The 26681-nt window shown below is 42.8% G+C and overlaps 1 protein-coding gene across 9 annotated transcripts in view; it reads right to left on the bottom strand.

Moving 5' to 3' along the window:
• Window positions 1–830: 830 nt before the first annotated feature.
• The window catches only part of TJP2 (tight junction protein 2), a 110960-nt gene continuing 85109 nt past the window's right edge, over window positions 831–26681 (bottom strand). For 5 of the 9 annotated variants that reach the window (XM_012453666.3, XM_012453719.2, XM_012453700.3 and 2 more), the window contains 13 exons: window positions 26397–26547; window positions 22459–22567; window positions 20811–21021; window positions 19917–20104; window positions 19016–19111; window positions 18256–18335; window positions 17035–17245; window positions 9203–9303; window positions 7777–7989; window positions 6519–6629; window positions 4643–4972; window positions 3103–3188; window positions 831–1767 (listed from right to left, as the gene is read on the bottom strand). In XM_012453666.3, coding sequence (XP_012309089.2) covers window positions 1602–1767; window positions 3103–3188; window positions 4643–4972; window positions 6519–6629; window positions 7777–7989; window positions 9203–9303; window positions 17035–17245; window positions 18256–18335; window positions 19016–19111; window positions 19917–20104; window positions 20811–21021; window positions 22459–22567; window positions 26397–26547 — 2053 coding nt within the window. In that variant the 3' untranslated portion in view covers window positions 831–1601. The remainder of the gene's footprint in view (window positions 1768–3102; window positions 3189–4642; window positions 4973–6518; window positions 6630–7776; window positions 7990–9202; window positions 9304–17034; window positions 17246–18255; window positions 18336–19015; window positions 19112–19916; window positions 20105–20810; window positions 21022–22458; window positions 22568–26396; window positions 26548–26681) is intronic. The other 4 variants (XM_012453685.3, XM_064361683.1, XM_012453743.2 and 1 more) reach the window with 2 other exon arrangements.

The following is a 26681-nucleotide window of genomic DNA, read 5'->3' as shown; positions in this document are numbered from 1 at the left end:
AGTCAGGAGTTTGAGACCAGTCTGGTCAATGTGGTAAAACCCCATCTCTACTAAACATATAAAAATTAGCTAGGCGCAGTGGTGCATGCCTGTAGTCCCAGTCACTTGGGAGGCTGAGGCAAGAGAATTGCTTGAACCTGGGAGGCAGAGGTTGCAGTGAGCCAAGATCGCACCACTGCACTCCACCCTGGGTGACAGAGCAAGACTCCATCTCAATTCAATCAAACTCCTCCCTTCTTTAGTGAGAAAACCATGACCCAGAGAATTTTGATGCTATCCTTAAAATCACAGAGCTAACAAACAGCAATGCTGGGACCAGGACTGAGACCTCCTTACCCCAGTGGGAGCTGATTCAGTCTATCATACTTGGAGAGAAAATTGGTGTCATTTTCTTTGAAGATTATATAATCCTTGTGGAAAAGAAAGAATCTCAACAATGAGCTGATGCCAAAACGTTAGCAGAATGGAAATGAGGAAGAGGATGGGATCCAGGCCTGGGTCTGGCTAGGCAGGGAAACCTTGTGTGCACAGTCGTAACCACCTGAGAAATGTTAGTGATAGAACGCTAAACAGAAAAATACAGGAAACAGAACTAGAAACACAGTACACTCTCAGGGATCATACACACAGACAGCCACAAATACATCATTGGAGAAAATGCCTCCACATTATCTGAGGGATGGGATTATGGGTAATTTTAATTTTCTTTTCCACATGTTTCCATTTTCCAATGTTCAACAAGAGTTAAGTACTCACTTCTATGATTAGTAACTGAAATAAAAGTTGCATTTAAAAATAGGAAGTCGTGTACAAATCCACCACAAAGAAAATTATGGATTGCAATGTATTCCTTTTTATTAAATTATAAAACTGACTGCTGTCAACACAACAGTTGTATTGACAAAAACTTTCAATACCAACTTCTTGGTCTTCAAACTATTATAGCCAAACTATCAAGTATAGCTATGATATATACAGTCAGAATTTATGGAAAACATTACAAAGACAAATGCCTTGAAAAGATGACACAGTGCAGGGAGAACTATAGCTATTAAGCTGGTATAAAAACTTAGTCAAATGTTTTAGTCCATTATGGCTCTGCCTAAAGCCTTAAAGGAAGAAAATTTAAGACACTTCTCATCCAAGGCACTTAAGATAGTTGCAATAAAGTATTTCTTTGAATGTAGTTTGAGTCCAACAGTATTTTTTATTCCTTTTTCACATTCTGCCTCACATTGAAACAGTCCCTGAAGGCAGCTATTAGTGAGAAAAATAGTTATTGCTTAATATACATATTAAAAGTATGCAAACAGAATACAGATTTTGGTCCTCTGAAGCAAGTAACAGGATCTGACTGTAATGTTCTGCTTAATTCTGAGCGAAAAGCCACAGATTCCTCTAACCCAGTCCTAAAAACAGAGCCTTCAATTCTGAATTTGCAGCGGCTGTCCCCTGGGTTCTCCATGAGGACACATGAGCTGGAGTCCCACCATGTCTCCACAGTGCACTCTAACTGGAGAAGATCCATCCCGGAGGCCTGGCAGGAGCAGCTACCCTTGACGCCGTGACAGGCGGGCCCAGGGGAGTCCATGCTCAGACATCTATAATTCCGTGTCCCTGTATCGGGCAGACTGCCCATAGTAACCGCGCTTGGAGTGTTCTGACAGCTGCTGACGGTACTCCTCCTCCTCGGCGTCACTGCCATAACTTCCTCTGGTATCCTGATAAAGCCTGGAAGGAGCTTTCTGTGGCTCAGGGGGTCTGGAACTAACAAAGAAAGAGTGTTAAAGACATTCCAGAGCACGTCCATGTCCTCTGCTGCCCGGAGACGCATGGCTCTGTGCACAGCAGCTAAGCATCCTGAGCAGATCACTTACCTCTGAGCCATATTCTACTGAGCAGCCAGGGACATTCCTGGCCCTGCTCCAGGTTCACAGAGTGGTGGAGGCAGGAACAGGAGTAATAGGTCAAATCCACTGCCCACTTGGGTGGTGTGTGAAGAAACCAGCCAGGTGCTCCCTGTTGGACAGGGGGCGGGCTCCCAACCCCTAAGCTTCCTGGCTAGTCTCACCCAGCAGTGAGAGTTCTCTGCCAGTTTCAGTCCATCATACTCTTTGTTGCTAGAGGCAACCTGGTTGACTATCTTACCATTCAACTGGTAAAGAAGAAATTTGTTTCCAGTTTTCTATTGCTGTAAAACTAGACTTCAGCTTCCAGCTAGAATGGCCACAAAGGGCCAGGTACAGTGGCTCACACCTGTAATCCCAGAACTTTGGGAGGCCGTGGTGGGCAGACCACCTGAGGTTAGGAGTTTGAGACAAGCCTGGCCAACATGGTGAAACCACATCTCTACTAAAAATGCAAAAATTAGCCAGGAGTGGAAGTACACAGCTGTAATCCCAGCTACCTGGGAGGCTGAGGCATGAGAATAGCTTGAACCCGGGAGATGGAGGTTGCAGTGAGCGAAGATTATACCACTGCAGCCTGGGCAACAGTCACTCTGTCTCCAAAAAAAAAAAAAGAATGGCCACAAGAAAATGTGACTTTTTTTTTCTTTCCTATTCTCAGAAGCAGGAAGCAATCCAGTATAAAACCTCAACAGGCAGACACTGTGATCATTCCTGCTGTTTGTGTGTGGCATTTACCAACACTGCTCATTTGCTTGTCACAGTCAATTTAGACCTCAGGGCAGCACAAGGTGTCTGACTTTGCTGGACGATGCAAAGGAATTAAGAAGCTTGGCTAAGAGTCAGCAAACAGCAACAAAACAGGTCTAAGCCCTAGGAATTCTGCTCACGTGCTAACCATGTGCAGTGTGACATAACCAGGCTCCAACGTTCAAAGGGTACTGGCTTGAAACGTCAATCACTACACTCTGTCAGAGTTTTCGCACACAAGCAAACTATGCTGAAGTTTTGATTCTGTAATCTTTATAATTAAATTTGATGGAATGAGTAAGGCAAACAGATAACCAGTGGGGCGGGGGGGGGGGGGGCGGAATCTTCCTGTTACTCTGAAATCTGGTTAAAGGAAATTCTTTCTTCAAGCCCCAGTCCTTGAGAAGTCCCCGCCTTAGACCTACACCCACTGGGCAGCCCTTACCTCACGTGCTGGGGCAGGCTGGGGTCTGGCTTGTGTGTTTTGATTGGAACTGCATAGATATCAGGATGCTTCTGGGCAATTTCGATCTGTGGTAATTAAAAAAGGAAAGAACAAGAGTGAAAGAATGAACCACTGGGCACTCTGCTTGCTGATTTCCTGCTGGTCCCACCCTCTCCCTGTATCCTACTTATTTTCCCCATCCCATTTCAAGAAGAGGAAACACATAAGCAACTTCCTCATTTCCATGGTTATGTGTGGTACCCGTCAAACAGGAAAACTGTTTAAAAGGAATGAAACTCCGACACATGCTACAACCTGGATGAATCTTGAGGACATGATGCTAAGGGAAATAAGCCAATCACAAAAAGACAAATCATGTATGATTCTACTTCTAGGCGGTTCCTACACTGTCCAATTCACAAAAACCAACAAGTAGAAGGGTGGGTGCCAGGGGCTGCAAGGAGAGGAGAATGGTGAGTTCGTATTTACTGGGTACGGAGTTTCACGTGGAAAGGATGAAAAGGTTCTGGGAATGGGTGGTGGTGATGGCTGAACAGCGATGTGAAGGTTCTTCATGCTGCTGAACTGAACACTTTAAAATGGTTGAGGCTGGGTGCAGTGGCTCATGTCTGTAATCCCAGCACTTTGGGAGGCTGAGGAGGGTGGATTCCTTGAGCCCAGGAGTTTGAGACCAGTCTGGCAACATGACAAAACCCTGTCTCTACAAAAAACAGGAAAAATTAGCTGGGTGTGGTGGTGTGTGCCTGTGGTCACAGCTATTCAGGAGGCTGAGGTGGGAGCATCTCCTGAGTCTGAGACGTCGAGGCTGTAGTGAGCTGTGATCACACCACTACACTCCAGCCTGGGTGACAGAGGGAGACTCTGTCTCAAACAAAACAAATAAAAGAAATAAAAGAAAAGAAAAAAGTGGTTGAAATGGTAAATTCATGTATATTTTACGACAATAAAAGAAAAATGCTCAGATGTACTGCTGTTGGGCTAGACTTGAAAGAAAACTCCCACATCTACCTGGCAAATATGCTCCACAGACCTTTAAATTCTTCTTAGACATTTGAAAGGTTCTATGTGCATATGGTATACAAATTCAAACTGCTTAAAAACTACAATATATGGGCTTTACTGTTTTAACACCCAAAGTCTGCTTTGTTTCTATGGCAAATCTGGGAGCCAATGAAGACTCCGGTAAGAGAAAAAAAAAAAATCACGTTCTAATTAAAACGATTTCTGAGAGGCACCGATTCTCTCATCACCCTTCCTCCTTCCAGAACCCTATACAAAGTTCTATGTATAGACAGCGGAATCTTCTTTCCCTATGTTGTCAAGGTTTCTTCGTTGGAAGAACAAGGGACGTGCAGGGAGTTGGCAATCTGAAGTGACACACACAGCACATGCCTTTGGTGCAGTGCATGTGAACATCCCAGTCACATCTGCGGCAGTGGAAAAGGAGCTGTGCGCTGTTACACTGAAATCAAACTTATTTAAAACTCGTATTGATGACATGTAGTTTAAAAAGAATTACCCTTGCATTCTGTGCTTCTTGGAGCTCCTGCATTCTCTGTAATCTGGCCTTGTGATCCATCTTCTCAAATATTTTGACTTTGCCCAGGACTGATTTGGGAGCGTTATCTTGCTCCTCACTGCTCTCTCCCACCTCCTCAGCCTCTGGGGGAGGGAGGGGAGTGGAGGGCTTCAGTATAGACCGCCCAAAGGTAGGTTTTGCAGCAACAGGAGGAGGATAACCTTTGGCAGATGCCCCAGGAATTTCATTACCAGCCATGGCAGAGGGGTTTGACTTATACTCATAGGATTTGGAGAAGTCAAAGGATTCTTCTTTGTTCTGGGTTTTGGCCTGCAGAGAGCAACGACATGTTTTTACCTTGGGCTTTTAGTTTCTTTTCAAATCTGTATTAGTGATTTAATACACTCCATTTCCTGATCAGTTTCCAAAGGTGGTCAACAAATACCATTCTGACAAGGAATGTATCACAGCAGGGCAAACAGCCACTGGCCGGGTTTCCCAAGCCCTACCTCCCTTCCTGCACTAGAGTATTAGGAATACCAGAAAGCCAAAAAGGTGCAGGGAAAGTCCTTGGAGGGCTGTGATTGCTGGAGGTAAGATCAGAACTGGAGCAATTTTGTTCTACAGGAGATTAGCATCTTGAAGACGATCTCAGAACAATTCAGGCTTTGGGACTGGAAGAGTGGAACTCTGAGGTCAGATGCACCAAGAGTGCGTGAGCCTGCCCAGAGGTGAGACCCAGGTCCAGCTCAGGAATGAGACTGGGGTGGGGAGCAAGGAGAGCATGGCTTCACGCTAACAGCCACTTCTCCTTCATACTTCCAGTCTTGCCTGGCTTGTAAATTTTCACTGATGTATTTTATGAGGTCACTTATTATTATTACTCAGAACTTATCCCATTTACTACTTCTGACAGCTCACAAAATCAATTATTGCTTTCTTCTCATCTAAATTATTGAGTTAGGCCAGGCGTGGTGGCTCATGCCTGTAATCCCACCACCGTGGGAGGCCAAGGTGAGCGGATCACCTGAGGACAGGAGTTTGAGACCAGCCTGGCCAACATGTCAAAACACCATCTCTACTAAAAATACAAAAATTAGCTGAATGGAGTGGTATGCGCCTGCAAGTCCCAGGTACTTGGGAGGCTGAGGCAGAATAATCACTTGAACCCAGGAGGTTGAGGCTGCAGTGAGCTGAGATCGTGCCACTGTACTCCAGCCTGGGCAACAGAGTGAGACTCTGTCTCAAAAAGTAATAATAAATAATAAAATAAATTATTGAGTTAAATATATTTTGTTTATAAGGAAAAGCATAGAGTCATCGCTCTGATTCTGACTGAAGGTAAATAATATTTTGATTACATAAAGACATATAATCTTTGTGTCTTTATATTGATTCTGTTCTCGATAATGACTTATTAAACAAGCAGCTCTCTTAACGAGAGGCATTGTAAGCAATGTTGATGATATTCTCTTTAGCAAATCACCAGTAAGAATTATCTAGTGCATCTAAATCAGTCTGTGGGCAGAAAACTTTAGCTGGACAGCAAAAGAAAAACAGATTCTGCAATTGGTGATTCTGGGCATGCAGCAGTTTTTCAATCTTTTTCTTTACAATCTTTTTTTTTTTTTTACAAAAAAAAAAGTAGATTAAATAAATACTAACAGTCCTAAAATTATATGCTCTCCTAATACTGCCTTTCCTTCCTTTTTGCCCTTCCCTAATTTGAGGGTTCACCCAACAGGCCAAAAGGCTGGCTAATGAGTTACAACTGTAATTAAACACCATCTTATCAGGTATGCTCCTCCCTGGCTGTCCAGGATCCAGAGGCAGCTGCTTCCTCTTCCTTCCCATCCTCGGCTTCCTAGCCACGTACCTTGGGCGGCTCTGGCTTGAATGCTGGGGGCGGGCTATTGTCCCTAAGTTGATCGCTGCTAGCAGCCCTCCTCATCTGAGCTCGTGGCTCTGGGCTGGGTTTCCTTGTGCTCTACAAGACATAAAGGTTCATTCACAACAAGAACATCCAAGCAGAGAGAACAGAGCACTCATCTGCTTTGCAGGAGTTCTGCAAACTTGAGTAAGTTCAGAAGCTGAGGTCCTGAGCCGGTGCTTCTTTACTGAACAAGCAGACACCATCACCAAATGCTTCCGACACATTTTTAAAAACTGGCTGCATCCAATGTAGAGTCTCTTCCTTTAAAGCACATTTTTTAAAGAATCCTCCAAAAGCCTAAAATCTCTCGTGTCACTAACAACATCTAGTCTGTAGACACCTGGGAGTTAACTTATGCTTTACAGCTTGTGCAGCATAAACTAATCTGTTGCTGTGGTGATGGTGTGTTTTTCTCCCCCTTCAGTTTGCTGTTGTTGGGTCTTTTTTTTTTTTTTTTTGATAGTTCTATTTCAGAAAGAAAAAAATTATTGACTGGAACGAGCTAAATTGGTAGACAGAAATCCACAGCAATAATTATCCAAATATATGACTAATCTCATCTACAAAGATCATTATTCCAACATTCTCTGAGGTGCAACTAATAATTGCTCTGGTCCTGACTGGTGGTCTCTTTACAGTGTCTGTCAATGCGTAAGGATTCTGTAAGCTGTCTAATCACAGTGGATGCACAGTACATGTGATCAGATGAATGTCTGATCGTGAACTCAATTACAAAACTGAAATATAAGAGAGAGAAGGAAACTGATAGGGAAACGCTCAAGAGCTTTGGCAAGATTAGAAACGTTAAAGGCAGGGTGGGGAAGGAGAGCAAGGGCATCTAGAGTACAGAGAGAAACCTAATCAAAGGTTACAAGCACATACAACAACATTGCATGGGAAGGAATGTTCCTCTGGTAATCTGGACAGCCGACACATAAAGCCATTCTGTTTATCCATCACGCCTGAGGGCATGGGTATGAGGAGTGCTGACCACTCAAGCTCTTCTGAAGCCCACCTGCCTGCCCCACTTTCCCACGGACTGCAACCATGCCAGCGTGGACTCAGAGAGAGAGATCCTGGAAGTCATCTGCTCCATCCCTTAGGAACGCCTTCCACAGCCCCCTGAACACACAGCTGTCCGTGAGAGTGCAGGGAAAACACCAGGCTGTCCTGCTCCTGCCCGTGGCCTGCCTCGCCTCACCTCCTCGTGCTGCACCGGCTCCGAGGAGCGGGTGATGGACGACACCAGCGGCTCCTCGGCTGGCTCATCCAGCTCATTGTCAGTGTAGGCGCCTCCTTCGCCGTCCGTGTCTTCAAAGTCACTGATGAGGCGGCTGTCGCAACTCAGATAGTCCGCGCCCATGGCGGTTAAGTAGGACATGCGGTCTTCGGGGTCATCATCCATCCCTTCCATCTAGAGGAATTTGTGTCGGAGGGTCAGTGGGGTCTCACATGGCTCCGGGAGTGTGGCCTCGAGAAACTTCCCAAGGGCACAGCCAAGTGACTAAAACCTCAACGTGCTCGCCAGGGAAGGCATCTTTTATTTTTCTCCCTGAAATCACCCGGCTTTGGTACAATGTCGACACTATGCTCATTTCTGTGCAGGAACTCAAGTTAGGGGCCCTGTAGCCTGTCTGTGCTACCATCCATCCTCCACACCACGGCTGAGCCACACTCCCTCAGACTGTCTTGCTTTTCTTCTGAATCCAGCTCCTCTGCAGCCTGTTCTCCTAGTAACACCAACACACGCACACTGCCTTGTGTACACTCACATCCATGACTCTACAAGATTCTCAGCCCCTCAAAGGCAGAAGCTATGTCCTGCTCAACTTGCTCTCCCCAGGGAAGCTTGCATAGAGTCTACCAAACTGGAAGCATTCCATAGACGCCAGATACTTTGACTAAACACCTAGCTCTCAAAGAGCAAGACTTAGTCAATTCTGCAACAAAACAGTCACTGTAAAGTCTCACAAAACGACCTCAGTTCAGCTGGTGTACAGGATACTAGCACCAAAAGCTTCTAGAATAAAAGGGGCCACAGGTAATAGAATCTCCCTCTTTCCTCCCTGCAGCACAGCCGCGTGTGTGAGCTATCTCCACCAGGGAGAAGCGATCCAATTCTAGAGGCCTAGACAAATTCCCTGATGCTCCCACATCACCTTTTCAAACTTCCAGAACAATGGCACATTCCCAACACAACTCAACTTTTATTCTAAGTAATTCCGACTCTTTTGCTTTCCTTCTTTTTATTAATTTTTAGCCATATTCTCCAAGCTGCTCAACCTCACCTCTCATCTGCACTCCAAGTTTCCCACGTCCTGAGTAAGCTGTGGAGCTCAGCATGAGATCTTGTAAGCTCTGATTAGTGTACTTGGAACATAACACTAGTTACTACGTTAAAAGTAGAAGGGAAGTGAATGCAGGGCTGCACACATCACATTCTGCTCTTCTTTTAAAAGTCCCTTCATTTTTATTACTTGGTCAGAGAATTTATGAAATTTCAAACTTGATTAGCACATATGTGAGCATCACTTCAAATGGGAATGGCTTGACTACATTCACTGCCCTCTTGAGAAAGTTTCAGAACAGGGACTCTCACCTTATAGCAGCGTATCTATGCCACATACCTTTCCTTCAGAGACCCAAACTGCTTCTCCTTGCTGATGCTGAATAGTGTCCTTCAAGCTGCCAAACCAGCTATCATTGGCTGAATTTAGGTTGATTGTAGCTATAGAAATGTAAACAAAAATGTCTGCATTGACTTCCAGAGCCAAATTTATTAAGGATGCTATTTGACATAACTTATACTCAGTTCTGTCATATTTGAATTAAGACTTGAGCAGACACAAGAAAATGTCTGCACAACTTTGACTACTAAACCCCTTTCAATGAATGCAATTAAAACTATTAACCATCTAGCTGTTTGAGTTCACATTATGGGTGGATGTGATAAAGCTAAAAATAGATTTTCAGAATGTTTATTTTCAGAAAAGCTAACTTTAAAAAACGTTTTTTGCCAGGTGCAGTGGCTCATGCCTGTAATCCCAGTACTTTGGGAGGCTGAGGCGTGCAGATCACAAGGTCAGGAGTTCAAGACCATCCTGGCCAACAGGGTGAAACCTCATCTCTACTAAAAATACTAAAATTAGCTGGGCACCGTGGCATGCGCCTGTAGAGTCCAAGATACTCGGGAGGCTGAGGCAGGAGAATCGCTTTAACCCAAGAGGCAGAGGTTGCAGTGAGCGGAAATCATGCCACTGCACTACAGCCTGAGTGACAGAGGGAGACTCCATCTTAAAAGTGAAAAAAAAAAAAAAATGTTTTTAAGAGGGGTGTTTTTGGCTGAGTGTGGTGGCTCATGCCTGTAATCCTAGCACTTTGGGAGGCCAAGGTAGGCAGATGACCTGAGGTCAGGAGTTCAAGACCAGCCTGGCCACATGGTGAAACCCTGTCTCTACAAACATACAAAAATCAGCTGGGTGTGATGGCTGGCAGGTGCCTGTAATTCCAGCTACTAAGGGAGGCTGAGGCAGGAGAATTGCTTGAACCTGGGAGGCGGAGGTTGCAGTGAGCCAATACCATGCCATTGAACTCAGCCTAGGCAACAGAGCAAGACTCCATCTCAAAAAAAAAAAAAGAGCAAGCAAAAAAACAAAAACAAAAAAAACATGTTTTCAGGAACAAAGATGCATCTAAAACAAATATAGGCAAGGTGCCATGGCACTCTGGGAGACCTGGGTGGGTAGATCACTTGAGGCTAGGAGTTTGAGACCAGCTTGACTGACCCAGTCTCTAATAAAAATACCAAAATTAGCTGGGTGTGGTGACGTACATCTGTGGTTCCAGCTACTCAGGAGGCTGAGGCACAAGAATTGCTTGAACCCGGGAGGCGCAGGTTACAGTGAGCCAAGATCGCACCACTGCACTCCTCTGGGTGACAGAGCAAGACTCTAAAGATCATTTATATAGACGTGTATACTATAAATAAGAAAAATACACACTAATATACTGTTGGCTACCTCCAATAAAATATTCAAAGTAACACTTAAACATACAGTTTTCCCTTTGTATCTGTAGAGGATTGGTTCCAGGACACCCCAACTTGCATTAAAAAATCCACAGATGCTCAAGTCCCTGATACAAAATGACATAGTATTTGCATACAACTCATGTACATCCTCTTATACACTTTAAATCATCTCTAGATTACTTATAATTCCTAATACAATGTAAGTGCTATGCAAATTGTTGTTATACTATATTGTTAAGGGAATAATGACAAGAAAAAAACCCTGCATATATTTAGATGTAACCGTCCATTTCATGCCCCGAACATCTTCTATACATGATTGGCTGAATTCATGGATGTGGAAACCACAGACAGCAACATTTTGATAGACTTACACATTTTAGAATATACATACAAATTAAACTCAACCGGTGTGTATTCAAAGAATAAATATTTTCTACTCAGAACAAAGTATATCTTACATAGTAGCACTTGCATCAGTTAGTTATTTCCAAGTACCTGACCTAGATTAGGTCATTTCATGATGACACAAACTTTGCAAGGTAGGTATTGCTATGATGCCCATCTTATAGATGAGAAACCAAGGCAGAGTAGTGAAATTAACCAAGTGTGAAGCTCGGATGCAAGCTCAGAAGTTTGCTCCGAGCCTGTGGCCTCAGCCACCACACTACATGGCCCATCTGAAAACAGAAATTTAAGGCACAGATATGAAATACCAATCAAGTACAACATACGCCGTTTCTTCAGCAATGTGTATCATGGACCTAATGGAGATAAACCGGACAAGCAAGTCGGTCCAAAATAACAAGTTCAATTGTGCCTAAAATTATGACTGCAGGTAAATCAGGATTTCCTTTAAACTACATTGCCATGGCGTTTAGTATCGTATTACCACATCTGAAGCCAAAAAGAACCATTCAGCAAATTCTGTAAGCAATGATGCTTCAGGTTTTCCTCCACGTAACATAGCTTTCTTCCCCTTAAGAAGTTCTAACAGTGACCTTGGAAAATCCTGAATGAGTTTACAATTTCCTTGGTTATTAATTATTTACAGCATTGAAATAAACGGATCCACAGTACAACCTGAAGCAAATTAACTTTGATTCCATGGACTTCTGTATTCTTACCATGGTATTCTGCAAAGATTACTGTGCTCATCTCATAGCTAAAATATGATACTTAAACATAGAAGTGAGATTTTGTACCCCACTTACAAAATGAGTGATTCACACTAAATATACACAAAATGTTAAGCAGTCTTTTAAAGCTTTATGTTGGAGCTAAGTACAGTCTGTATTCATCCTAAAGAAAATCTAAAGTTAAAAGGGCCATTGAGAGATGCAGGAAATATGTTCTTGCCCCTTGATAAAGAAAATCACAAAACCTCTTATGAGTTCACATTAACAGTCAATTTTATGAATAAAAATTGAGAGCTTCGCAGCAGCTAATTTCCTAAGCTGCATATAAAGGTAATATCCAACTCATGCACTTGACCTCTTTTTAACAGGCAAGTGCACAGACATGAGGCTGCCTTCCCTTGACTCTGCTGAATCAAGCACCTTTGGCTTATTATTGGAGTCTCTCATTTGGCATCTCAGATTCTTTGCCTTAGAGCAATACTAGTTAATTACCTGTTGCTCCCAACCTCTGGGCTATGCCTATAACCCCTTGGATAGACTTCATATATCTTTTGAGCTCACGAAAGTGAAATACTGAAAGGATGCTCACTCAGCCACTGCCTTAGTTGGGAGTACTGAGGTTCTGATGGCCCAGCCCTGACATGTATGGTCAGTGCAACTTCCTCCTCCCAGCCAAGGGGGTTTGGAGGCACCAAGAGCAACTGCAAAAGGTGATATCTAAGACTAGAGGGTTTAGGGAAAGGGAGAAATGGGGAATGACTGCTAATGGGTATGGGGTGTCTTTGGGGGATGATAAAATGTCCTAAGATTGATTGTGATGACGGCTGTACAACTCTGAATATACTAAAACCCACTGAATTGCATACTTTTTTTTTTTTTTTTTTTTTGAGACAGGGTCTCCTTGTTGCCCAAGCTGGGGTGCCGTGGCACAATCTTGGCTCACTGCAACCTCCAGCTCCCAGGCTCAAGTGATCCTCCCACCTCAGCCTCCTGAGTAGCTGGGACTATAGACACCCACCACCACACCTGGCTGATTTTTCTATTTTCAGTAGAGATAGGGTTTCACCATGTTGCTCAGGCTGGTCTCAAACTCCTGAGCTTGAGTGACCCACTCACCTTGGCCTCCCAAAGTGCTGTGATTACAGGCGTGAGCCAGTGTGCCCAGGCAAACTGTATACTTTTCATGGGTGAATTATATGCTATGTAAGCTAAATCTCAATAAAGCTTTTCATATACCTGGGTTAACAGTGGCATGCTAGACCCTCTCTTAACGGGTAAGCAACAGCCAAAGTACCCAGCTAAGAAGCTCAGCAACTTCCTTCTGTTTTCTGTGGTCAACTAGCTAGTCTGCATTCCCTTGAGAAATCAGGAATTAAAATTCCACAATGTAATATAAAAGGGTAGCCCCATTTGGGTCTAAATCCGTAATTCAACTTAAATAATCTTCGAACCATGAACTAAGTGCTTTGAAGACTCCAAGAAAATATGTAATTCAAAGTTTGTTTAAAAAAAAAATTTTGTGATATTATATATGCAAATGTATTTTATAGTAAATTTTTAAAAATTGGTAGTCAGGGAGGCAAGCCTAACACTTAAACTTATTATGACAAGTCAACTTGCTTTTGGGCAAATCTCAGAATAAAGCTTCTCTAGTTGAACTGAGAAGTACTGTAAGACAGTAAGGAGAACCACTTTCATATTGTCATAATTAAACACTTGGGAGGAAGAGGGGCTTTCTCACTACTTTGCAAAAAGGAAAACAAAAGAGACTACATGTAACATAAAGCTTGACTTCAAATCACTTTGTTCATCAGAGCACTCTATTATTCTCAATTATTAACTCACAAAAATGCCACACAGTTAAAATCATTTTAAAAGCCTATAAAATAGGCCAGGCATGGTGGCTCATGTCTGTAATCCCAGCACTTTAGGAAGCCAATGTGGGCGGACTGCTTGAAGCCCAGGGGTTTGAGACCAGCTTGGGCAACATGGTGAAAACCTGTCTCTACAAAAAATACAAAAATCAGCCAGGCGTGGTAGTGTGTGCCTGTAGTCCCAGCTTCGCCAGAGGCTGAGGTGGGAGGCTTCCCTTGAGCCCAGGAAGCAGAGGTTGCATTGAGCCGAGATTGCACCACTGCACTCTAGATTGGGCAACAGAGGGAGACTCTTGTCTCAAAAAGAAAAAAAAAAAGAAACACTTTGGGAGGCCGAGGCGGGTGGATCACGAGGTCAAGAGATCGAGACCATCCTGGTCAACATGGTGAAACCCCGTCTCTACTAATACAAAAAATTAGCTGGGCACGGTGGCGCGTGCCTGTAATCCCAGCTACTCAGGAGGCTGAGGCAGGAGAATTGCCTGAACCCAGGAGGCGGAGATTGCGGTGAGCCGAGATCGCGCCATTGCGCTCCAGCCTGGGTATCAAGAGTGAAACTCCGTCTCAAAAAAAAAAAAAAAAAAAAAAAAAAAGAAAAAGAAAACCTATAAAATATTAATTCTGCCTGAAGGTTCTACTGCTCAATTATTTCTAGCCATGGCACACAGTCTTGAGTCCAAACCTGGTCAAGCTGAGTGGGATGAGAGTGAGATGGGGAATGAAATCAATTAGTACAGTCACCCATACCCGCAGTCTTGGCTCACTGCAACCTCTGCTTCCTGGGCTCAAGGAATCCTCCCACCTTGGCCTCCCAAGTAGCTGGGACTACAGACACACACCACACAGCTGTAGGGAGTCAAACTTAGAAGTCTGGAAGAGTACTGTAAAAGACCATTTAATAGAAAATTGGAGCTTGCTGATCAAAGTTGCTCAAAACCCTGCACCATCTATCCTGAAGACTGCACAATTCTATATAAGAGATTGGCAATTTATGGTGAGGTAAGATCACTTCAACATTCCAGATGAAACTCAATGCTCACAGTGCATGTTTCCACTCCAACCTCTGACCTGAGTTATTCTAAAACTTTCAAGTTCCTGATGAGTTTAGGCAGGAAATGGCTTGGTGTACCAGGGGCAGTTCCAACATAAGTTACAAACATTTATGCTTTGCCCACGTGCTAGTCCTGATGCTGGCCTCAGGCACATAAACACTGGAAAATGTTCACGCTCTGCCTTCAAGGCTCTTGTAATCCATTGATGGAGCTAACTGAGGTGTTGCTAACCCCTTCCATACACATGGACCCCTCCAGATCCTCACTCTGATTTAGTCAGCTACTGTGGCCTGTGCTCAAATGATGCGGATTCAAGGTTAGATCAAGGGAGAGCCCCACAGTCACTGGCTGCCTTCTTCTACCCTGCTCTCCTCATCCAGCCACCTTCAGCCTAGTTCTTCCTCTACAATGCACTATATTTCCCTTCCCAATTTCTTACATCCTCACATGAACCCCAAATTTGACTCTGAGGGAAGACCCTAGCTATTCAGTGTACTCAGACAAAGGCAGGAAGGAAAATAAAGTGGGAATAGTTTTAACTTCATTTATAATCACTTCAGTCTCGGTTTTTTAATCTGTCAAAAGGAAAGGCTGCATTACGTGACCCCTTTGGACATCAGAATATATCTGTGCTGTAACATGTACAATATTGGACAGTGAGGGACACCATAGTTTAGTCTGGGCTCAGCCATACACCAGAATTGTGACTATGCAAAAGTGCAGGCCTTTTAAGACAGCACACTTTCTTATGGCTTTAATAAGACAGCACACGTGAAAGGCTGTACCACCGTTCACTGTTGCTGTAGTAGTCTCAATAATAATTATTATAATAAATACCAGTAAAAAGGACAGAAAAGACATTCATGAATATGCCAAGAGTATGAGTACTTAAGACTCTACATTCACAGAAATCTAGTTTGTGATGGACCACTTCCTCCTCTGCATTTGGTGAAACTATCTCTCATTTGGCCAAGTGGTAAGTAGTGCACCTCTCTTTAACAAGAAAAACCAAGTTACACTAAAACAAGTGTTTAATGTGAACACAATCATTCACCCCCTTCCTCCCCAGTATCAGAGACATGCTAAACACGACACGGTGGGTGATGATGGGCAATAAACTCAATGAGCTACCCTCACCCTGAGGGTATCATATTCTTGCAGTGTCCTCATGTTGCCCCACAAAATAATGTTCTGCATGACCACAAATTTTATGTAACCCTTTCAGACTCTTAATAATTCCATATTAACAGAATTAATCATTTATATAGGTAGTACATATATTGTTTCTAAAATATGTCATGTTCTTAGACCATTTTACTTTCATGATTAATAGCAACGGGTTTTCATTTCATGGACTTAAAAAATATATTCTATTAGGTAAATCTTTTAACATGTACAAAAGTACAGATAGCAGTTTAATGAACTCCCATGTATATATCAACCAGTTCAACAACTAACAACTATTAAGTCTTGGCCAGTCTTGTCCTGTCTCTATCCCACGTACTCCCCTCACTGCAGACTATTTAGGCAAATTTCCAACATTGTATTAGGTCAACCATAAATATTTTATTTAGTATGCATTCCTAAAAGAATTTCATTTAAAAAAATCACAATATTATTATCACACCTAACGAAGAGTAATAAATCTTTAAGTTATCCAATATTTACAATGTTCAAGTTTCTATTTTAAGATTTTTTTTTTTTTTTTTTTTTAAGAGACAGGGTCTCACTCAGTCACCCAGGCAGGAGTGCAGCGGCGCCATCACGGAGCAACAAGAAGCAGCAGCTTTGAACTTCTGGCTCAAGCGATCCTCCCACCTCAACCATAGGTGTGTACCACCACGCTCAGCCACTGTTTTTTTAAGTGGAGATGGTATCTCACTATGTTGCTCAGCTGGTCTCGAACTCCTGGGCTCAAGTGATCCTCCTGCCTTGGCCTCCCAATGTTCCACCATCCCGGACAGGGATATTTTTAAATAATGAAACCAAATTCCTTTTACTCTGTAAGTTAGTGCATGTATTGAAGGTGAGTAGAGAACAATGACACACTCTCTAGAGAGATGAAGGTGCTCTGCCTGGCTCAATCACTAACCGTTCAGTCTAACAGGAAAATCTGAATTTCATTAAAATGCTAATTATTACTATATTATGAATCTTTATGATCATTTTCAAATAGACAAAATTATGAAGTTTAGTATACAAATGCCATTGGTCTAATATCTTATTTTACGGGATTAACTATTTTTCAAGGAGTCATGAACACGATTTCAAATTCTCCATTCAGATTAATTTGTTATTTCTTTTATTCTTCAATTCCCTATTTCTCATTTTTTAGCAAAGGGACTACATTTACATTTCACTTACCTGTAAAAAGGTGTGGACAAGTTTTTTTAAGCTTGTTGGCTTGATCAAATAACTTTCGAGAACTTTTGTTGGATGTTGGATTTAACCTTTGTCTCATGCTTTTGACACCTTGTCTGGAGTCTGGGTTGAAAAAAATCACAATTGGGAACCACTGGGTGTAATTCAACAGATCCACAGCTTTTGGAGTCACATCCAGTAGAGCATGCTTATCCTGTTACAAACCGGGACAAGTTAAATAAATGGGTATATAAAGTAATATAGCATCAAATACTTTCTTTTAATAGGTAAAGGCTGAGATATATCTTGTTCGTTTGTTTATTTCTTCATCTACTTATTTGAGATGGAGTCTCGCTCTGTTGCCCAGGCTGGAGCTCAGTGGCGCGATCTCGGCTCACTGCGACCTCCACCTCCCAGTTCAAGCAATTCTCCTCTCTCAGCCTCCTGAGTAGCTGGGATTTTGGGCACCTGCCACCACCACGCCCAGCTAGGTTTTGTATTTTTAGTAGAGACAGGGTTTTACCACGTTGGCCAGGCTTGTCTCAAACTCCTGACTTTGGTGATCCACCCGCCGTGGCCTCCCGAAGTGCTGGGATTATAAACATGAGTCACCATGCCTGAACTATTTTGCAAATTTAAATCAAGAAGCAGAAAACATTTCCTTTCACTTAATGCCCACTTCAATATTATCAATGTGTTAGAACTTCTGATAAAATGAATCAACACATTCTTTGGTATAATGCTGAGAACTCCGAAAAAAACAGTATGTTACTGCCAGAGAACAGTGACTGATTATTTCCACACAGTGAAATGGTTTGCATTTACATTAATTTTTTTTTTTTTTTTGAGATGCAGTTTTGCTCTTGTGGCCAATCTCGGCTCACTGCAACCTCCATCTCCTGGGTTCAAGCCATTCTCCTGCCTCAGCCTCCCGAGTAGCTGAGATTACAGGCAGTCGCCACCATGCCTGGCTATTTTTTTGTATTTTTAGTAGAGACGGGGTTTCACCATGTTGGCCAGACTGGTCTCAAACTCCTGACCTCAAGTGATCCAGCCGCCTCGGCCTCCCAAAGTGCTGGGATTACAGGTGTAAGCCACAGCACCTAGCCAAATTTTTATTATAAACATTTAATGATTAAAGTACAGATACCATTCTAAAAGTGACTGCAGCAAACTGTGATCCGATTCTTTCTGGGAACATGGTCTGAGGATGAATGTTCTCACCTGTTCAATAATTTGCCTCACAGTATTTAACCGGACCACTCCAGTGGATTTCTCAGATCCTGCATCTTTTGGTTCCGTTTCTGCAAAAGCAAAAACAGGGAGCTAAATAACTGCTGGGAAACAGTGACAACCAAATACTCCCACCTAGCATCAGCGACGATGGCACACCTGACATTACGTGTCTCCTAACGAGATTCAGTGGGAAGAACCCACACAGTCTGTTTAGCGGAAATATAATTGTGAAGAACGGTTAGGCCAGCGCAACAGGAAGCATTCTAGGAGAAAACGAGCTTGGGTTCTTCAAAACATCAGTATTACGAAATAATTTAGAGAAAAAAAGAGGGAACTGGAAAGGCATAAAAATCAAATGTCACGAATAATCCTTGGTTGTTATCTTGAATTTTTTTTTTTTAAAAAGCTATGGAGGACATAGCTGGGACCATTGAGAAAATGTGGAAATGGACTGTAGCCGAAATCATGCTGTATCAATGTTACCTTTCTTGGCTGTGATAATGGTATTGTGATCGTGTGAGAGAAAGTCCTTGTTCTTAGGAGATTCACACAAGTATTCAGGGATAAAGTGTTATAAATGATTCTGCAGAAATCTGTGTGTGTGTACAAGCAGTGGGTGAGAGAAACTGTGTGACAAAATGCTGACAACTGGTGATTCCAGGTGATTCTTCTTCCAACTCCTCTACATGTGAGACATTTTTCAAAATCAAAATTTGATGAGAAACAAAGAATACACCGACAGACTTACTAGCAGCTTGAAACAAGTCAGGTAACTCATTTGCCAATTTTTCCATTGCTATATCAGCTATGGGGCCGAATAAGACCACAGGTCTCTTGAAACCAGCTGAAATGACAAGAAAGGCCATTACAGCATACAGACTTGTCTAGCTATTAAGATAAGCAGCAGAAGTAGTATATGAGCTTTTGATAACACAACTAAATGAAAGAAACTGGTTTCTCCCACCCCCAGTTCAGCTTGACTCTGTTCTGAAGACTATGCCTTCACTATCGTCGCCATTTAAAACAGTCTTTTTCTTTTCATTCAACCCCATACTGATTTTTTTTTAAGAAATAAGATCTCACTATGCTGCCCAGACTAACTCAAACTCTCAGGCTCAACTGATCCCCCTACAAGTCTACTGAGTAGCTGGGACTACACTGCCTAGCTCCTCACCATTTTTTAAACACAAACTTCGCCATTGGAAACTTTTTTTATTTTTTATAGAGACGAGGTCTTACTATATTGCCCAGGCTAGTCTTGAACTTCTAAGCTCAAGTAATCGTCTCACCTTGGCCTCCCAAAGTGCTAGGATCATAGGCGTAAGGTACAGTGCCCAGCCAATATGCGAAAACTTGAACAGTGGTATTAAAACGTTTTTTAGGTTGCAGAAATATGCCTCAATTTAGGAACTGGAATAGCTCACTTTTTATAAATCATGCTCCTTGTTAGAATTTGATTTCAACTCTATAAACTCTATTTTAATAACACAACTAAATGAAAGAAACCGTGGTTTCTCCCACCACCAATTCAGCTCAGCTTTGGCATAACTGACATACATAAGTTAGAAGTTGAACAAAAGTCTGAAAATGAAGGTCAACAGGCTCAGAGCCCAGTAGGATCCTTTCCAGGCCCCACGTGGCTTCCTCACCTTCTCGAAGCAAAACCCTCTCATAAGCCGGGAACTTGGTGCTGACAGACACAACGGCAGTTAGGTCTTCCCGACTTTTCCTGAGGTTCTTCTTTGCCCCAGACCTCTGGCCACGGGTTCTCCAGAAATCTGCCCTGTCCCCAGCGTTGTCTCTCTGGGCATTCTGAACACTGGCCATTTGTTCAGCTCTGAGAAGGAACCATGGGAAGTCAATCTCTCAAGCCAGGAAACACAGCAAACATGCATTTTGTTAATCAAATCTAGTCAATTTTACTTCTGAGCTCAGAGAAGACTTGGCTTGACAATGAAGAAGTTTCGGAGGGTGGGAAATGTGGAGACCTTGACTTCTAAATGGGAACAGTAGAAGGCTGGGTCTCTATGAAATCTACCAGAAGTGACTCAGCAAGAAATGTGAAATTTGGCTCATCCTGACATGCAGGTACACGGTACACACACCTGGAACTCCTGATCCAATGCAAGTCTCTTTTCCAGGTTCCTGCACTGTCAGCCAAACACCAAGCGTTCACTGAGGTGCAGAAGCTTTTGCAAGAATGAAGACTGGGCACCAGACAAGGGTACCTTGTCTCTAAGAGGTGTGCTGGTGTGCTATGGCCATTCAGTATCTCTCCTGTACACAGTGCAAGGCGGTGGATGCTCCTTAGGAAGCTATTCAAACAGCTACATGTAACAACCAACCACATGATGCTAAATTTACTCACAATCAGCCGGCTGGTGGCTATTTACAGTTCAGGCCGCTCCCCATAAACAAGAAACAGATGATGACAAGTAATGAACTCATGTGGGGTTTCCTTTTGAGTGTGTGTCGGGGGGTTTCTGTAGTTTTCTGCAGGGGGAAGTATTAAAAGGTATGTGTGAAAATACAATCTCTGTTACCTGCTCTTGTTAGGGATTAAGCCTTTCTCCAACTCGTTCCCAATCCTCACAGCCAGCCAGTGGCCCAGCTTGCCATCATACAGCGTGTCTACCACTCGGAAGACCTCGCCCCTGGTGAAGGCCAGGCTCTGTGGAGTTTCCTTCTCACATTCAAAGTGACTTCTTATAAAAAATGAATCCCCTCTGCCACACGCCAGGATGTCTCTATACACTGAAAGACAAAAGCATTGTTTGCTGCATTCAGCTTAGTCAAAGTATTAGACGCTCAACACAGCCTCTTCTATCTCTGATCTCCCTTTTACCCTCTTTCCGTTCAGTACACAAGCCCTATGGGAGTCACAGCTCCAACAGGAACAAGGACAAATAACTAACTTCATGGCTTGCTGCCATGGTTCATTTTATTTTAACTTGATCGGGCCATGAAATGACCAGATATTTGGTCAGACATTATTCTAAGTCTTTCTCTGAGGGTGTTTTTGAATGAGAGTAACACATAAATGGGTAGACTGAGCAAAGAAGAGCACCCGCCCCAATGCAGGCGGGCTTCATCCAATCAGCTGAGGGCCCGAAGAGAATAACAATCAGACCCATCCTAACTTAAAGGGAACTACTCTTCCTGCCTGATGGCCTTCAAAAGGTGACATAAGCTCTTTTCCCTGCCTCTGTACTGGAACTACACACCATTGGCTCTCCTTGTTCTCAGGCCTTCAGAGTGAGACTAGAACTAAATCACTGGCTCTACTGAGTCTCCACCTTGCCCGTTTTCACTGCAGATCTTGGCACCTGCCAGTCTCCATAATTATATGAGCCAACTCTTTTTTTTTTTTTTTTTTTTTTTTTGAGACGGAGTTTCGCTCTTGTTACCCAGGCTGGAGTGCAATAGCGCGATCTCGGCTCACTGCAACCTCCGTCTCCTGGGTTCAGGCAATTCTCCTGCCTCAGCCTCCTGAGTAGCTGGGATTACAGGCACGCGCCACCGTGCCCAGCTAATTTTTTGTATTTTTAGTAGATATGGGGTTTCACCATGTTGACCGGGATGGTCTCAATCTCTTGACCTTGTGATCCACCCGCCTCGGCCTCCCAAAGTGCTGGGATTACAGGCGTGAGCCACCGCGCCCAGCCTGAGCCAACTCTTTATAATAAATCTCTTTCTCTCCTATTGATTCCAGTATCTCCTATTGGTTCTGTTTCTCTGGAGATCACTGATTAACACAGTTGCCAATCAAGCTCTGAAGCAGACAAAGAAGATACTGTCAACCCCTACTTCACAGATGGGAAAGGCCTGGAAAGGTGAAACAACCTGTCAGACTGGCCAGGGGTGACAGGGGCACTAGCCAGCAGCCACAGCCTTTGCACCTGGCGTATGTTAAACTCCAGGCAGAACGTAAGGCTGCATCACTGTTCAGGAAGGCAGTTTTATTCCAAATTGACACACCTAGTAAAATTATTTCAGTGCATGCACAGAAAACATTTTTATGGAAAGTTAAACGGCACCCACATTTTCTTCACACACCTAGGACCCAAGGATTAGGTGTTGTGATCCATCTTAATTTTTAAATACCCAGATTTGCCTATTCTGGTACCAAGACACCTCTCTCATCCTTCCCACTCCCCACCCCAGCTAAACTAAAAGACCAAACGTGCTCACCATCGGCTCGGCTCTGAGCTAAAATGGTCACCATTTCACCTTTAGGGATTTCTAACAGGTAGAGAACAGCATCCTCCCGCACTAGTCCTCTGAAATCCTGTGTGTTCACCTATTAGGAAGGAAAAACAGAAAAAGAAGAGAAAAAACAGAGACGTTTATCGGAAGGTACCACTGAGCCTTTTGTTTGTTTTCATCAGGGCCTGCCCAGAGCAAAACCAACATGCAAATGAGTCCTTGATGTCACTGTTCAAACCCTCCTGCCCAGCACCTTGCTAAGGGCCTGGGTATGTGGGCATCGCTAAACATTCCTGCCTCCCCACACTGCCAACCGCACCTTAGAGATAAGACATTGAAGCAAGGACCTGTCACCAGATCAGATTAGAATTGCCTGTGGTTGTTTCTATCTCTCCCGCTTCTGCGAGTCTCTCACAGAGGTGGCTGAGAAAGTAAAACACAAGTATGAAACCGGTAACTGTAATTCAACAGGGAGGGGCAGAGTCTGTGGCAAATGAGCATGCTGGCCCAGCGTTCATGCTAATTTTAAACTGGTTCAAATAAAAGTGTGCAAATAAAGATTCTGACCAATTCCACCTTTCTCCTACAGCTGCTATCACCTACAAGTGTTTAACATGTGTTTATAAAATTGAAAGGCCTTTATAACATTAAAGAGCATCAGCCTTATAGTTAGAAAGCAAGTAAAACTGAAATGTAGCACAAAGAACAAGACATTTTGAAATCAGTTCTATATGTTTAAACCTATTTTAAAACAGAATTATAAATAAGCAAAATGCAAAAATCGTCTTAAAGTACCTGATATGTTAATAATATTTTGTAGAAATGAAAAGAAGATATAAAATTCCTATGAAATATTTTCTTCAGTCATTGACAATTACAGAATCCTTTTAATCACAAGAGTAATGCTTTATTAAAGAAGAAACTTATCCTTAGTTAGGCCTTAATTAAGGCCAAAATTTATGATTAAGTGAAAGTAGGCATCAGACTAAAACTAATTTGGTGCTTTTAAAATAAAGTGATTTGCTAAAGCAATTGAGTTAACTTTTCCTTTGAAACATATTTAGTATTTAAGGTACCATCATTTGTACCTCTCTGTCCCCTAATTAGGGATCAGCCCATTTCGGTATCCTTCCTTGTGTCATTTGTTTATCTACGTCTGTATCTATATATGGCCATATGTCTATTTTTACATGTACTGTGTATGCTTCTGTTTATTTCTTTAAATAAGACGGCGCCACAAGGCTGGGGGAGGACCTTAGTCCATCTCTCTGGCCACGAGAGATTGATCTTCAATCAGTCTCGATCACAGTCTTCCACAGCCAAAAACTATAAGGGTCAAAATCAAAGCACACATGGTAGCTACCTTTTTAAAATCTACATGGTTAATAATCAAACTTAGAAGTCTTTTTTCTCTTTTCCATCCCATAAAAGTTTCTGAAAGAGAAATAACAGCTCTATCAGACAGACGATAAGCAAAGAGGTAGTTAAGCCAAGCGGGAATAAGCAAAAGCACATTATTGATAAGGAACATACATATCCTGCTTTTGCCTTCATTCCACACTTCAGGCTGTCACCTTTGCAAGACAAAGAGCCGCACTTAAACAAACTCCACAACAGAAGAAAGTGATTAGCATGTGTATAAGGCTCACTTTATATATTCAATTTGGCCATGAAAAGGAGCTTTGAAACAAATTAAAGTGGAAAAAGGCTAGGGCAGCACTTTTCTCCTTGAAGGTTACATTGAACAGTCCTTTCCAATAAATATCGTCTTTGATTAGCTGTTTAGTAGTCTACAGGATCTAGCTGTGTCTGCTGTGAGCCTGAAGACGATCCTGTAGCAGCCACACCTTAGTATTGTGCAGCAGCTCTCCGCCCTGGTAGGCAAACTCGATCTTTTTCACCCCCTTCTAGAACTGAAAGCTTCTTTTGTAGTCAACAGAAAATTTATTCTGTTATTTATACCCAAGAAATGAGGACCACCTATCGCCTGACCTCCATATGGGATGACTGCAAAAGAAACCAGTTCCCAGAGTTCCTTCCTTGTTGCCAGGGTGATAACAGGAAACAAAACACCTTAAGTGTATATGCTGACACCATGACTTTTTAATCCATCTGAAGTGACTCTCCCCTTCTAACAACAACTTAGAGAGAGGTCTGACTGCCAAGCCTCTGGGTGAATTCACTACTTTTCTTCCCGGAAATTTAGAAAATCTCCCACCCCTTCAAAGTACAAAAATATTTTCTCATTGAACCTTAATGCATAAAAGCTCCAAGCTTCTAGCTGTCATTCTATGGCCTCACACTAGTTGGGAAAAATACCTTTTTTCTTCATTAGCATATATGCCAAGAGTAAACTGGTATGAGCCAGCACTCAGATGGGGTTTTCATTGGTAACATTTGGTGAGTGGTACTTCCTAGGATCACGTGGCATCGTGAGGTTGCACAGGTACATTTAGTCTTCTAGGATCCTGACCAGGGCCAAGGAGGGTCTAGAATTTCACTGGAAAGCTTTTGCAAAGCTCATGATCAAGGTATGCACTTCATCTGCTCCAGAAATGAAATCCGAACGACTGCAATGGGGCCAAGAAGGAAGGGGACTGCCTGTTTTTATACTTTGCTGCCTGCTTCCTTGAGAATTCTAGAACTTTTTTCTCCCATTTCCCTGGAGCCTGGAAGCCCCTATCAGACCCCTCAGTTTACTACCTATGGACTTTTTACTAACATTAACAAGAAAAAAAAAAACTCAAACATATATAGGAACTGCAATTTGCAGAAGCAGAAAGAAATTCCAATGAAGACCGTTCCCAGTTCACCCCTGTAATCCCAGCACTTTGGGAGGCCTGGGCGGGTGAATTTCTTGAGCTCAGGAGTTCGAGACCAGCCTGAGCAACATGGTTAAACTCTGTCTCTACAAAAAAAGACAAAAATTACGAGTGCACCTGTAATCTCAACTACTGGGGTGGCTGAGGACCAAGGAGGCAGAGGTTGCAGTGATCTGAGATAGCACCACTGCATTCCAGCCTGGGTGACAGAGTGAGACTGTCAAAAAAGACAGTTCCCTAGTACTCTATATTTTTATTATAAGGAGATACTTGATATTCTTGAAATTTATTCTGAAGTCAACAAAGAATGCCATACACACACACACACACACACACACACACACACACACACACACAAATGTCGAGTTATTTTTTAATTCTTTAACAGATTATACAAACACATAGTAACTTTAAAAGTATCAATATTTGATTAACCGGGAATTCTCTTTCCTGGACAATTTTAGATGTAAATAACATTGAGTAGCAGCTATTTGTTATCTTCCAATAAGAAAACAGAATGGACAATGACATTCAGATATTCTGTGCCAGGGAACTCTGCTAGGTGCCTCGTAAGTGTTACCTGGTCTAATCTTCCCAGGGTCCCTATGAGGCAGGTATTCTCATCCCCATTAAACAGATACAGAAACTCAGGTCTCTGGGGGGTCACAGAACTAATGAGAGCTTGGGATGAAATTCAAATCACCCAGTCTGATGCCAACATCCACCTTTGTTCAATTACAGGACACTGCTTTAAGAGAGACAGCAGGCAGGGGTGGAACACAGTGAAAAAGCAAAACTTAGAAAGACCGTTTTGAAAAATCTTTCCTGTAAGTGCTTACTTAGAGTCTCAATGTTTTCACGTTAATCAAACTAAGTTTAAACGCTATCAATTTTCACAGATACATGGATGAGTTCTGGGTTCCAGGACTGAGAAGACAGGACCCATTTGAGGAATACAGAGACTTCAATGCTGGGCATCAACAAACTGGCAGCTGCTCTATTTCACCAGCTGAACCACTTTCTCTTCCCTTATGGAAAGAACACCCAGAAAAGCACACTCCTTACAAGTAACTTCTAGAAACGGAGCTGGGCTGTTCTTACCTTCAGAATCTGGTCTCCTTCTTGAAGGCCCTCTTGCTCTGCCGAGGTCCCCTCTTGAATTCCAGCAACAAATATCCCAACATCATTGCCACCAGCCAACCGGAGGCCCACGCTGTCTCCCTTCTTGAACCTTACCATTTTGGTATTAGGGCTGCAATGAGTTCCGTTTCAGGAAAGAAAGATGGGAGGTATATTTTAAAAAGGAGAACAACATTAGCAAATGAGAGATTTAATTTCTTCTAGCTACAGAGTGACTTACAGTTTACAAAGCCCTCTTGTTTTTCT

Source organism: Aotus nancymaae, unplaced genomic scaffold (genome assembly GCF_030222135.1).
Source record: "Aotus nancymaae isolate 86718 unplaced genomic scaffold, 86718_ANA_hifiasm-v0.15.2.pri h1tg000041l, whole genome shotgun sequence".
Taxonomy (NCBI): domain Eukaryota; kingdom Metazoa; phylum Chordata; class Mammalia; order Primates; family Aotidae; genus Aotus; species Aotus nancymaae.
Note: the sequence above shows the minus strand (reverse complement) of the source record. Positions and strands in the feature narration are given on the sequence as shown.